At 36.3% G+C, this 14824-nt stretch overlaps 2 protein-coding genes across 2 annotated transcripts in view; one reads left to right on the top strand and one right to left on the bottom strand.

Annotated features, from left to right (window-relative positions):
• The first annotated feature begins 3273 nt into the window (after window positions 1–3273).
• LOC140244381 (galactosylceramide sulfotransferase-like) lies at window positions 3274–4497 on the top strand. Its single transcript, XM_072324020.1, has one exon. It carries the CDS (start codon window positions 3274–3276, stop codon window positions 4495–4497), a length of 1224 nt encoding a protein of 407 aa, XP_072180121.1.
• A 7421-nt stretch (window positions 4498–11918) lies between these two features.
• LOC140244276 (alkaline phosphatase-like) overlaps window positions 11919–14824 on the bottom strand; it is a 40158-nt gene continuing 37252 nt past the window's right edge. The window contains exon 9 of the mRNA XM_072323922.1: window positions 11919–13984. Coding sequence (XP_072180023.1) covers window positions 13698–13984 — 287 coding nt within the window. The 3' untranslated portion in view covers window positions 11919–13697. The remainder of the gene's footprint in view (window positions 13985–14824) is intronic.

The raw sequence follows: 14824 nt of genomic DNA, 5'->3' as shown, positions 1-14824 counted from the left end.
CTATACTTTTCTTAATATTTAGGTTATTAACAATTTCTTTGATTTCTTCTTCAACAATAGGAATAAAAAACATGGTTTGTACATTCCTGTCTTTAAAAAAAAGAATGAAAAGTTGTCTGGATATTTGGTACTTTGCTGGCAAGATCAGGTCCTAAGTTAACAAAGTAATCATTAAATACATCGGCCATTTCCTGTGGATCATCAACTTGATGACCGTCATTCAAAATATGAGTAGGGGAATTTGTAACAGTGGTGGATTTCAAAGCTGTGTTTATCACCTCCACGTACTCTTAATGTCAAACTTACATTTTTCAAACTGATTAGCAAAATACAGTTGCTTGGCTAAGCGCAACGAAGAAGTAAGTATGATGCGGTAACGAATGTAACGGGATTTAGTTACATCATTTGGAGATCTTCGGTATTTGCAAAACAGTTTATTCTTCCTATTGATAGACCTAAGTAGGGACTTTGAAATCCATGGTTGTTTTGGTACTTTTTTATAATTCGACCTGGATCGATCTGGAAATAGATACGAAGGACGGAGAAGGGTATATCTGAAATAGAGACGGGGAGAAAAAAGTTTGATAGTGCTTGAAAGATTGCAGCTATCTTCTATAGTAGTAGCCAAAAAGAATTTTATTTGAATTCTGTATATTGAACCTTCACCTTGATATTATAGTAAAATTGACAACAACATTGGAGGTGATACTGAAATATACAACTATAGATTAACGAGTAGAATTATTAATAGTATGATACTTGCAAAAAAAAAAAAATGGTCTTTTATAAGATGATTTCAAACTGCGCAGAGAACATTGCGTCTGAGATCCTCAGACAACGAGTTCCACATCTGGTCCATAATGTCTTATAAATATTTGTGCTGGAAGAAGTTTGGAAGTTTTCAAAATGAAAATCAGCTGCATAACGGGTGGGATATTTGATGAGTGCTGGAGTATGAGATTAGTGTACTTTAAACACTGCAGGGAGGTGGTTATGGGTATATCATACATATTGCAGTTTGCCATGTGTGTAGATTAGTGATTTTGAGAGATTTTAAGTCATGGAACAATGAATCAGTGTGTGCTAATAGTGAGAACCAGTGATATTCCGTGCTGCACGTTTCTGTAAAAACAAAATAGTATTGATTTTCACTACAACTGATTGACAAATTGCCCTACATCGACGTAAATAAGCACCGAATTGATCAGTGTTTTAGTAGTAGCCACGATAAAAAATCATGGGCGTACATACTCGAGCAGGATTCGAACCTACGACCTCCTGATCACCGGACAGGCGTCATCTCCACTAGACCACCGAGCTTTCGCCCGACAGCAAGTGTTGGTTCTAATCCTTATAGCATGCAGCGGGTACTGCTTTGTTATTAAAATTCATGAAAATTCTTCCGTCGAGATGTTTTCACTGCAACTGATTGACAAATTGCCCTACATCGACGTAAATAAGCACTGAATTGATCAGTGTTTTAGTAGTAGCCACGATAAAAAAATCATGGGCGTACATACTCGAGCAGGATTCGAACCTACGACCTCCTGATCACCGGACAGGCGTCATCTCCACTAGACCACCGAGCTTTCGCCCGACAGCAAGTGTTGGTTCTAATCCTTATAGCATGCAGCGGGTACTGCTTTGTTATTCGAATTCATGAAAATTCTTCCGTCGAGATGTTTTCACTGCAACTGATTGACAAATTGCCCTACATCGACGTAAATAATTTACGTCGATGTAGGGCAATTTGTCAATCAGTTGCAGTGAAAACATCTCGACGGAAGAATTTTCATGAATTTGAATAGTATTGATTTTGATGAAACCATTGTAATCCCAAACAATATTACAGTTACATAATTGTAATATGTGCGGCAATATCAATGCGTTATAAAAAATTAGCAATTTGTTTTTTAGTCAGATGCTTATGTGATAAGACTTAGAATTGTATGCTGTGTCATATTTCATAAGAGGTTTTTCATTATCTCACAAAAAAGTTGGAAACCTGAAGTCCCATCTCAACCAAAACTGTATGTCACTTTAAGTCATGATATCTTCCTACTTGTTTGTTCGTTCGTTCGTTTGTTTGTTTGTTTGTTTGTTGTTGTGGGGTTTTTTTGTATGGCCTAGACCAGGTATTTCGAGGCGCAGTATTTTGAAAAGTTTGTGGAATCTCTAGCAAGTTAGATTATGATTATAACATAAAATAACAACGTACATTAATGTAGGATACTTAGAGAGGTTTGATTGCCCATATTTATAAATAGCCATGAAAAAAGAAAATTGTCGATTCAAAGAGCAGACGTGTACATTGTAATAATGCCGTCCAAGAGCACTGGTTACACAACACGGCAATGTCAAATAAGAATTGAAATACATAGTTGTAATTAATGTCTTCGTTTTAAAAATAGGCAAAAAAAATTGTAAAAAAAGAAATGAAAAGGAGCTCTTGCAAGCTCAGTCATAATGTATAGGGCTCTTCTCTACCCCCCCCCCCCCCCCTCTCTCTCTCTCTCTCTCTCTCTCTCTCTTTCTGTCCATCTCATTTCAAATTGCTCGGTATAAATGAAATGTCAACTTGCCAGAAATCGAGAGAAACGTGACTGGTCGCTGCTGGCGTACATCCTTCACATTATAATTGGCTGTTTCAGCATTTTGCTATATAGCAAGCCAGGTTATTTGGATTTGTAGACGCCATTTTGTATTTTATGTGACGCAGATAAACACTCTATATGCATACTTCTTTCCAATAAGACTATTATTTTTATCCAACTCTGAACTGTCCATTTTTATCCTTGGAATCTTTGCAGGAAATGAACACAAAACGTGTTTGAGGTAGGCAATCATTCTCAAGTTTAATGGCTGTACGGTCCACCATGGTTTCACTAAAACGTGTCGCGCTTCTCACCATCCTGATGACTTGTACAGTGATTTGGGTCCTTCTTTCTGCTCACCGTGTCCGATACCCGCTGCTTGTCGAGTCTAGAATGGAACCTAGTCGGTAAGTGCACGTATTCTAATACTTTCGTTAATATTATTATTTCATGAAGAAGATTTTTCTTTTTAAGTCATGACCATTTGTACAGATGATTTTCGTTTCTTTCGCATCATATTCTAATGTTAATTTTGAGATGACATGAAAATGTATAGTTTAGAATGTACTGAAAAATGTGGGGTTCCGCTAATGTATACTGAAACTCTCACATGTAAATAATCATTTGTAACAACATTTTGATGACTTTTACTTGTTGCATTATAAAATCTTTGTTTACAATGAAACATTCTTGCTTGTCTTCCATCAGGCCTGCTACGAATGTTGCCGAGGTGATCAATGAGACCTCCATGATCATTGGGACCTCCACTGAAAGTCTGGAAGACGATTATTCCACTGTGAGGTCCAAGCGTGTGGGCGGAGACGACAAACCGATTGTGTTTATCAAAACTCACAAAACAGGTTCTTCTACGATGACCTCCATTCTTCAGCGTTATGGTTACACACGCAATCTAACTTTTCTCGTGCCGAATGAAGGATCATTGATTAGTTACGCAGACAAATTCAAGGCCTCCAAAGTTGATCCAAGATGGCGTCAAACCATGGGCTATCGCCTGCTCACCAACCACGCGCGATACGACCGAGTCGAACTTTCGACAATCTTTCCAGATGCGTATTTTATAACAATTATTCGCAACCCAGCTAGTCAACTCGAATCAGCTTTCTACTACTTTGACATATCGGATACAATACCTCCGTCAAAATCAAGTGATAACCCACTCGAATACTTTATGAGAGATCCTATGAAAAATTATGTCAATTTACTGTCTAAAGATCTTTATCTCAAACATTCAATGCATAATCATCAACTCTTCGACTTTGGTGTGGATATTGCGGACATGTACCTACAGAACGTGGTAGACGATAAAATCGCTGAGATTGATGCAAATTTTGACCTGGTGATGATTTGCGAGTATTTCGACGAGTCGCTACTCCTCCTGAAAAAGCTTTTCAACTGGAAGATTGAAGACGTCGTGTATCTGCTAAAAGGACGTCGAGCGCAGAAGTACAGACACGGGGAGATGAGTGACGCACTGAGAGCAAAAATCCGTTCATGGAATGCTGGCGATGCAAAGCTTTACGAACATTTCAACCAGACTCTATGGAGGAAAATTAAAGCATATGGACCTAGCTTTGACACCGACTTGGCAACGCTCAGGGAAAAGTTGTCCTCTGTGTCTGAGGAATGTTTAGAGAAAGCAAGAACACCTACTCACATCAGAGAGGAACAACCTTCCCTGAAGAGAAGCGCTCCTGCTTTCTGTAAAGACATGAACAGACTTGATTATGATTTCACAGAGCTGATAAGAAGCAGAATGCATCAGCTTGGTTTACCTCAATACTCCTTTACGGAGAGGTTTCCTCACCGGAAAGCCACCGCCAGACAGCCAACAAGAATCGTTCGACCAATAAGTATAAAAAAGAGGACATACACGAGAGTCTAAATATTTGCACATAACCTTCCGTCTTTTGTAGAACTCTTTCGGTGGCATTATTATGATATCATTATCATCACTATTATATGTATTCACATATTATGTTCAGGTTTCTTAATTGGCGCGTGGATTAATCGTGAATAAGTAAAGTACGTATATGTTTTTCAAAACTTTCCTTTCACAGTGGAAAAGAGAGGGTAGCTATGAGCAGTCATTGGGTACTGTATAGCAGAGGTGGATACGAGAATATGATTGCTGCTCCGCCCCCAAATTTGTTGAGAAAGAATATAGATCATTTACACGTCATGAGAACAGAGATAAATACCATCGAGTGAAGAGCGCGAGATCAGTCAAAATTATTATTTTCAAACTTCTTGGCACCTTTATGGTCTTCTGTTATGGCTTTGTCAATAAATGACTACCCTTTCAGAATAATCACAGTAGTATACATTAGATTTTTTTAGTAATTTAATTTTCAGAAGCTGCTTATTGATGAAAGATTACCTTTGGGAGCAGTGATTTTAAAAATTTTCGAGTTATCACATTTTATGTGTGGGTCAGTTGTATCACAAAACATCCCACCATATAAAAATTTTGCAACAAAACCTAAAATAAAGGGAGACATCACTGTTTTTCTCATTAAACCGTAACTGTAGATGATTTAGTCTAGAAACAATTTTATTGTAACTATTGTTCACATTTTGTATATTCAACAATACTTAATATTGATTATCCTGATTGGAATTTTTACAATGGTTGTTTAAATGCCTAGCTCACATTTTGGAACTACTTTGAAATACTAAAGCTGGGTTTTTGTTTCATATGCAAATTGTAAATAATGCCTTTAAATTATGTATTTAAAAAAAAAAACAACGTACATATTAATATAATCACGGGTCACCTCCTGAATCCCCTTCGAACGTGGAAGAGGTTCAGTATACACCCACCAAGCCCATGCATAACTACAGTGCAAGAGATATGGTGTGTACTTTACTCCAATTGGATGTATTTAATGAGATTATTAGATCTCTGTAACTTTTTTTTTTTATTGATACCCACCTTCGATGAGGCGGAATACCCACTGCACGCCCGCCTTCCTAAAGAGCACTGATCTCTATCGCCTCCCCTCAAAGACAATTTTGAACTGCGCATTCGCAAAAGTTGGAAAAAAATAAAGCCCGAATTATTCCGGGACTTTTTTTCTGCGCATGCACACCCCCTGTCAAAAAACCGGAAAGATTATGATATATATATTTTTTTTTTTTTACGACAGTTTAAATGGTACATTGCAAAACAAAGGTTTTTACCTCAACCCCCCCCCCCGTTTTTTGCACACTAAAAGTCATTACATATTGATAAGGCTATAATTATTGTGGGAGTTAGACCATATTTGTTAGTATCTCTCTTTCTCTCTCTTTGTTGGGGGGGGGGGGAGCGAATAGATTCCCCTTTGATGAAACAACCACATAGAAACTGCTGAAACTTATATTTCAAAGTTTGAATTTGTAAACTGCGGACTAAAATAGCATGATAATATCAATGTTCCATCAGGCCTCGATCAAAATATCGTCCGCTTGTATTCAATGCGTACATGATACGCAAATTGTAACATTAATTATCTCCTAAGAGGAATATGATTTCATTCATCTCACTGGACAATTCTTTAACAGATGAATAGAATCCCCTATACTCTAGGTAGGAAAGCCCGTATATAGTCTTAAATCGCATGAAAACGCTCACCAAATTGAGCGTAATGTACTATTTCTTGATAATTATGAATGTAAAGGCCTTATATATATATATATATATATATATATATATATATATATATATATATATGTATATATGTGGGGGGCACACATGCACACACTAAAGCTTCTGACCACACTAGCAAATAGAATCAAGTGTTATGGGACGAACATACGAATTCTATATAGCTCAGTCGATAGAGCACCGGTCTAGCAATCCGGAGGTCTCGGGTTCGAATCCCGATAGAAACCCATTTTCTTTGCTCAAAGTTTTCACTGTTTATCATTTGTTTGTGGTCATTTTTCCCTTTCTTTGTTTTCATTATATATATATATATATATATATATATATATATATATATACATATGTATGTATGTTGTTCCTTCAGAAAGAATCCTTAACTATTTTTGTCATTTGACTTATACTCAGTATTGAAACACCATAATTCAAAGAGGCCTAAATGTGGTTATGTTGCTATATAATGTTAACCACCCTTCACTGATACTGCCTAAAATAATCCTCATTTTCGAATTAAACAGTCAATTAAATGCCCTCTCCTTACTCCTTGAAGCTGCGAGAGGTTAAAGGGGATGACTAGTACCTGATCAGTAGGAATCAGTGGGAATGCCTCTTCAATTCAATTCATTTTTATTCGTCCAATAAAAAACATTACATTTTGGGATTCATTCAAGAGTACATTATATATCTACTGTTGTGATAAAATTATTTGCTTCAGAATGGTCTCATATTCAAGTAATGTGCAGTTTAATGCCCCGTCACTGTACAGGCATGCTAGCCTGGAACCATTAAACTGCACATTACTTGAATATGAGACCATTCTGAAGCAAATAATTTTCACACAACAATAGATATATAATTTACTTTTAAATGAATCCAACAAGGATTGGAACAATCATCCCCCAACACTCCCACTGATTCTCACTGATCAGTTACTAGCCATCCCCTTTAAACGAAGACACACTCTATTGCACTACATACATAGTGTAGCAGACTTCTTCGGGACTGTGTGTCTTTGCCCAATGACATGTTTTACGCGACTCTCTGCGTTGACAATCTGGCATTAACGTAACCAATAAAATCCAGCTCAAAACTTTCAGCTTTGAAAGCATATGTAAATTATTTCGGACATTACAGTAGAGTTATTGAATTTCTTAGAATCCGTTCTTGATTAGACATACTCGTATTAGCGTATAAGAATTAGTCACAAAGTAGCGAATTAAATCGTATGAAAACAAATTAATATTGCTAATCTATATCATCTTCATCATCAATTATGTCACCATTTCCCATCGTCCAAAACGAACATAAGAAGATCCCTGCCCCCCCCCCCACCCATTTTTAAAGATACTTGATAACCTCTCTAAGCTTCAGTGGTCACTTCCACATTTTATTTTCTCTGCGTGCAATTTTCTCATTATCTTCCTTCCAGTTGCATTGCAGATATAACCATAGCGCAACCTGGCTCATAGTTTTATCGTTCTTACTTTGAACTTTCGCGGGTATAAATTTTTCTACTGAGCTTTAGCACGCCTGTGTGTGTATATATATATATACACACACACACACACACACACACACACATATATATATATATATATATATATATATATATATATATATATGTGTGTGTGTGTGTGTGTGTGTGGGTGTGTGTGTGTGTGTGTGTGTGTGTGTGTGTGTGTGTGTGTTCGTGAGCTTACAGATTGGAGAATCACGATATTCATGCATGATCTTCTCTCTGACTACCTGCATTTGTGTGCGTTTCTCCATTTGATATGTCTGGTTATTCATTCACCTTGACATAATAAAATTGTAATACAATGCAATTGCAAGAATAAACTAAAGAACGGATGGACTGCGCCCTGCTAAGCTGTCTTCAGGATTGTGCTGGTCTTGTATGTGTAAGGGATCAGTTATTTCAAATGAATTTTGAGCCTACAGATTGGAGAATCACGATATTCATGCATGATCTTCTCTCTGACTACCTGCACTTGTGTGCGTTTCTCCATTTGATATGTCTGGTTATTCATTCACCTTGACATAATTAAATTGTAATACAATGCAATTGCAAGAATAAACTAAAGAACGGATGGACTGCGCCCTGCTAAGCTGTCTTCAGGATTGTGCTGGTCTTGTATGTGTAAGGGATCAATTTCAAATGAATTTCAAACACTTGGAGCATGACACAATGAAATCAACCATGCAAAAAACATAAATCACATTGTGATTACACGTTATCAGAACTGTTATGTATTCGGTATAGTGCATTCATGGCATTTCAAGAGTCCCTTTCTAGAAATCTCTCACCCATCCGAACTAAAGGCCTGATATTACCGCTGTTTCCTTCCCGACCCGCATCTCATCATGCAAATATATATATCTTCATCATTAACATAGGAAAATCATAGAAAGTACCTCCGTGTCACTTAGTGCTCAAAACAAGTTTGCTATTCGCTTTCTTCGATGCATTATATAATGGTGACATTATTGTATGTTAGATGATAAAGTGTTAAAAGTGGATACATGCACGGCAGACGAACACACGTTTACAGCATTCTGTTCATGGTTTTCACAATTAACGATATACATGTATATAGCTTTCCATTGCAGGAGCGTTCTCAAAGGAATATAATTAGAATAATAGAGAAATAAAACGGTCAATAAATCAGGAACGCTCACCTTATCCAACATTACATATACCATAAACAGAAAATACTTGAAGGGATTCTCATTTCAGTGTCTGACGAACCACTTGATTCCAGATATTTAGGCATATGTGGACTTACTCATATGGGATCATTTTCTCTGTTTTACCCTGTATTTTTTTTGTGTGTGTGTGTGTGTGGTAAACGTTCTGTATACCCTTACTATTATAGCAGAGTCGTAAACTATGTTTTCTAATCAAACAAAGGCATTATGGAGTTATTGTCTTAATCCTATGTTCATTTACACTATTAAATGAAGTCAACAAGGAAAATCTATCATGGTAATGATCTTCATAAAGATTCGACATTGTAGGCATGTATTTGTCGACAAGACAAGTAATTCTCAAACCAGCCAAAGTTTTGCTCAGAACCAAACACCCATTATGAGTGTAGTTCTTTATCGGACTATAGTGCCCAGTGCCAAAAGCCATTTTCACGTCAATGAAAGCTGCCCCAGTGAACCGGCCTTTATCAATGGCATGCAACGACTCATCCGATATTTTCAACAATGAAGTGGTGGTTGAATGTTCTTTTATAAAGCCTGACTGGCTATATAGGAGAAAGTGTCTCACTCCATATTATGTAAAGCTGGCAATCCTCTTCCTGAACTGCACAGGCTAGCAAGTAACACTCTTTTATAATAATGTACTTCACATGATACATACACAGAAGCGTTGATCATACACAATAACATTCACACCTTCTTCTCCCTCCACCCCCTACCCTTCCCTTCCGAGAGAGAGGAATACAGGAAAAGAAAGACCGAGCAAGGTAAGAACAAATAGACTAATTAAAATGAAAACTGGATGATGTATGGTTTTTATTGACAGTAGAATATTTAGAGTATACATTTACTTCACTGTGGATATGCACTTGTATATGATTTATGGGTGAACTGAGCCGTAGACAAGATTAGATGAACGCCACACAATGCACATGAGGAGATAGGGGGAAAAAATGTTGACGCATACTTGCTACTGAACTTCCATTTTTAAAAGCCATTATGAATTAGTCAGTGATGACACTGACTTCACCACTGCCATTATGTTGTTGCACGTTGTGATGATTTGAGGTTCCATTATAGATTTCACACTCAGAAGTTTGTAAACTTTGCCATTTGCATATTTTGTTTTGTTAGCGCTTAGAGACATTATATTTTAAAGTGGTAATGCGCTATGTAAATATTGTAAATTATTATTATTACTATTATAATTATTATTATCATCGTAATTATCATTATTACTTTTATTATTATTATTATCTTTATTATTATTATTATTATTGTTATTATTATTATTATTATTATTACCATTATCATTATCATTATTATTATTATTACTACTACTACTACTACTACTACTACTATTACTACCATTATTATTCTCAGTGTTATGGGACATCCTTCTATTAATCTAAAGCAATGATATTATTTCGATTAGTTTTTGTTCAATCTCAGGGCAAAATCAACTTCGCTCATGCGTTCTCTCATGTAAAGATGCATCAATCGCTCTCATAAGTAGGCCCTATTCTATTTCATTCGTACCATGACATAATTGCGATTGACACTTGGCCACGTGTTGTGTTGGCTTCCATAGCGCCCCCCCCCCCACGCACACACACACACACACACACATTAAGTAGTGTCTGAGCAAGTGTTTATCACAATTTGTGCAAAAAAAATGAGGGCATGAGAAATCATTTTGAGATGAGGCATTATTGCATAACTTCACTTTTTGTTGTAAGACATTATTAGTAGTGTTATCCATGAGATCATTCGTAACCTGACGGTTCCATGTGACTTCTGCTATTTTAAAAATTGATGTTTGTTATTAGTATGGAATATAAAAACATTGAATCTTCAGTTTTGCTTATATAGCCTGATGTCAGATCAATGTACACCATAATATCAATTTTGAAGTGATTCTGGAGGCGATTATGAGATTATGACTGGAATAAAATGTAGTTCGTTTTGCGGTTCGTATGATATCCTTACATGCGAACTGCCTAAAAAAAAGAAAAAAAGAATGTAGGTGTCTTCAAAGCTGCAGATTATATTATTGTAGGTCTGTATGAATTCTTGTTTATTTGTATATGAAGTGTATATCGTTTGACCATAATTATTATAATGTATTTCCTTGATATTGATAAAGCAATATAGCTGATTCTGGGCTCATGTCGGGGAGGATGGCCTCGAGCCTCAGTGATTAGGGAGTTTGCATGCCTTTTTCTCTCCTAGCAACTATAGCTGTATACGCACCTAGAATCACCACATTATTTGCATCATGTGATATGACTTTTTCCTTGTGCGTTTAACGCTGAAATACCAGCTGAATGAATGAATGAATGAATGAATGAATGAATGAATGAATGAATGAATGAATAAATATATATATATAAATCACCATCATCATCATCATCAAGAAGTCTCTAATACCTCGGTCACATGACAAGACTTCTGTGTCATTGTTACTTTGCACTTGAAAAGTCGTAACTATACCAGTGCGAGAACAAAATACGATGTTACATCTTTCCGAGAAGTTCATGCCTGCATTTTGCATTAGAACACCTCCTGTGAATTATCACACTACTGAACTTACTTTCATTAGACGCACTAACCAACATTTTCATCGGATTGAATACAAGATAGTTTTCTTCTCCACGCCAAAAGCAAACCTTATGTTTTCCGCTTTCCTTCGCTATTATCAAAGGTCATCTGCTGGTACTCGATGAGCCTATAAGCTTCTTTGGACAATGAAAACCGATTTTACTGTGAGTACCACACAACACTGCTTTAAAGGATGGTATACTAATCCGCTACAAACGAGGAAAAAGATGTCTCACTTCAACCATTCGTCCATAACACAGGTTCCTTGCTAACCATTGATATAATTGCATTATTGTTCGTCACTTTCCCCAACCAACAAACATTTACATAAGAAACAAACGACAAATCAATCTTTTCAATATCTTGTTTAATATACGATTTTTTTGTACCACGTTACCGTCTTATGACATATTCATCAAGTTTTTCATTGTCCATGAAGTTCCGCGTAACATGGAATTTAGACAGTTTGCATTTTTGTGCACGCATATATTGAGACAATATACCATGTACAAAAGTAATCCAACATCCAACCCTACTCAGCTAAGTAAAGTCAAAACAGAGCTGTTCTACCACAGGGTCCAGGTAAATCAAGTTTAGGGAGAGCAATTACACACCTAAATCATTTCAGATCAAAAGAAACAAGAACAAGATAAAGCGAAAAATATACTTTCAATAAACGACAAAAACTGATACCCTCTAATGATCAATAACACAGAATGCAGATTTTCTATTCACCACACTGTTTCAGTATACTAAAAAGAAAGGCGGCGTCGATCACGCTGCTAAAGGTTATATCACACTGATGCCATTATTATGACGCATGTTCGCTGTTAAATGAAATTTTCTAGAAGAACTAATGATTGTGGCTGTAGGAAGTTTTAAGCCACTGACTGATAGCTAGGTCTGATTCCTTTGTAAGATGTAAAATTTGTTTAATAATGATTGAGATACATGTATAATACGGATTCGCCATAAGAATAATGCATTTTTTAATGTGTTTTCTATCTAAAGGGATGGCAGAGTTTCGGTTGAGATGGGGCTACAGGCTTCCAACGTTTTTTTTTTTTTTTTTTTTTTTTTTTTATGATGACTTTTTTATTAATATAATGAGAAGCCTCTTATTACTATAGGAAATATGATGATATCCAAAACAAAGCAATCCTTATAACTGGTGGGACCCACCTTTTGTTATTATCACTTTGTTTCATTTTGTTTTTGGATATCTCAGGCATTTCAAAACCAATTTTCATCAAATGAACTCTGAATTCCTCTTAGAATTGTATTCTCTTTTACATTTCATATATTACTTTCTAAGTATCTTGCAACAAATGTTAAAGGCCGAATCCTCACCACAACCAGTACTATCCATCCCTTTAACTTTCGTACCTATGTTCGTGTAATTTTGAAAGATGAGCGATACACTGTGATACACAATATCTGAATAATCAGTTATTTAAAGCAAGTAGAGATAGGATGATCGATGTGCGGACAAGTTTCATATTCATGTTTTCATAAAGACAATGGGGGTTTTCACCATGCTGCGTGTCTTTTCATTTTATCATGAATATTCAATTAAACAGGTGTTTTCATCAATAGCCCAAGGATACGTTAATTCTTTTTTCTTTCAGAATAATTACATCATGATATGTTATAATTATTTAATTTTGTAAAGGCGTGACGGGAACTCATCAATAAACAGTCTTATCAGTTTATAATTGAGACAAATATCATTGTAACGTTTTAAAGGAATCATCATCTGTTCAGGACTGAACAAGATTCAAGAAGAATATCATAGGGGTAATTATACATTGTGCACAGGGAGAATTCCCCCACATGGTAGAGCAATAGACCGAGGGATAACGTGAACGACTTGGGGTAGAAAGATCAAGACATTGCAGTATTAAAGGGGCAGGAATGAATATCACATAATTGAATGACACAACACTACTTTAATGAAATACTTACTACATTTTCAGTTAGCGAATGACACTATCAAGTTGCTTTTAAAAAAAAAAGAGAGAGAAAATCTCAATGCTATACTCCAAAGCACTAGTCTACAATCCATTATACGGTTACTTTTTTTTCAAATCTCATGCGTGCCTGTGGAAGACAGCGTAGTCTTCAGAAAACTAACGACTGATAACATGGCCAGCGATTGCAGTAATCACAGCGAGACAGATCAGTTTGATTGAAAGTGGGCTACTCGTATTGGCATCATTCGAGTCCCTTGTGCACGCGTTGTCGATCCTATCGCCGTAACAAGCAGCGAAGCGGACCGCATGGGCGATGTAGTTTTGCTCCTGGACACCGCAGAAGAGATGGGACCATGGGCCGCTGGCGTGAACGCTGACATCTTGACCGCCGTGGGTCTCTTCAGACAAGGGGGCGATCGCATCCTGCATGAAACCATCTGCGTCTGGAGTATCACGAAGCATATTATGACTGAATCTTAAGGTTTGATCCAACTTATAATGATTTTTCTTTTCTTTCCAGGACGAAATACTTATAATGCTATTATAATGGGGTTTAACATCAACTTGAATACACTACATTGTCCCTTTGTGAAAAAAAAAAAATGTGAAAACAAGTATGAATTCGAGAAGTAAATGTGATTTGATTCTCAGTTGAGATCATTATATACATGTATTTGTATGTATAAATAAATGAATATGCGCACACTGTATATATATAACAATAATAATAATAATGACTAGACTCGGAATTTGTCAAGACTGACAAATTAGGTGATCCGATCTCTTCGAAAATCAATGATTTGAGTCCTGATCCAAATATTCATGACCATACAGGTTTCATCTGTGTTGACGGGACATTGGCTGTGTGATGTTTGGATTCTCATTTAGAAAAGGGAATGAGACCTGCCATCTTTGGTACCGAATTCCGTATACACTAACGGAAATACAGAATGAAGTATATTTGACCTTTGACCTCACTTTTAAGCAAAAAGTGATTATTTTATGAAATGATTCTTGTAACATGGTCTTTGCGTGTGCAAAATATGGGAAAGAGAGGACATGTATTCACCAAGATACAGGATGAAACATTTATGACCTTTGACCCTAATTTACATACCCAAGATGGTGTCCGATCAAGTAGTTGTTATATTATGAAATAATGTACGTGACGTGTACTAAACATGGGCAAAATATGGGACTGATAGCCATTGTTGTTGTTCATCTATTGCACAGAAAGTAGTAGAAAGAAAGAAAAATAAAGAAAAAATTATGTTATTTAATTT

This window comes from Diadema setosum, chromosome 21 (genome assembly GCF_964275005.1).
Source record: "Diadema setosum chromosome 21, eeDiaSeto1, whole genome shotgun sequence".
NCBI classification, from domain to species: Eukaryota; Metazoa; Echinodermata; class Echinoidea; order Diadematoida; family Diadematidae; genus Diadema; species Diadema setosum.
The sequence above is the reverse complement of the archived record's forward strand: the minus strand, read 5'-3'. Positions and strand labels throughout refer to the sequence as shown.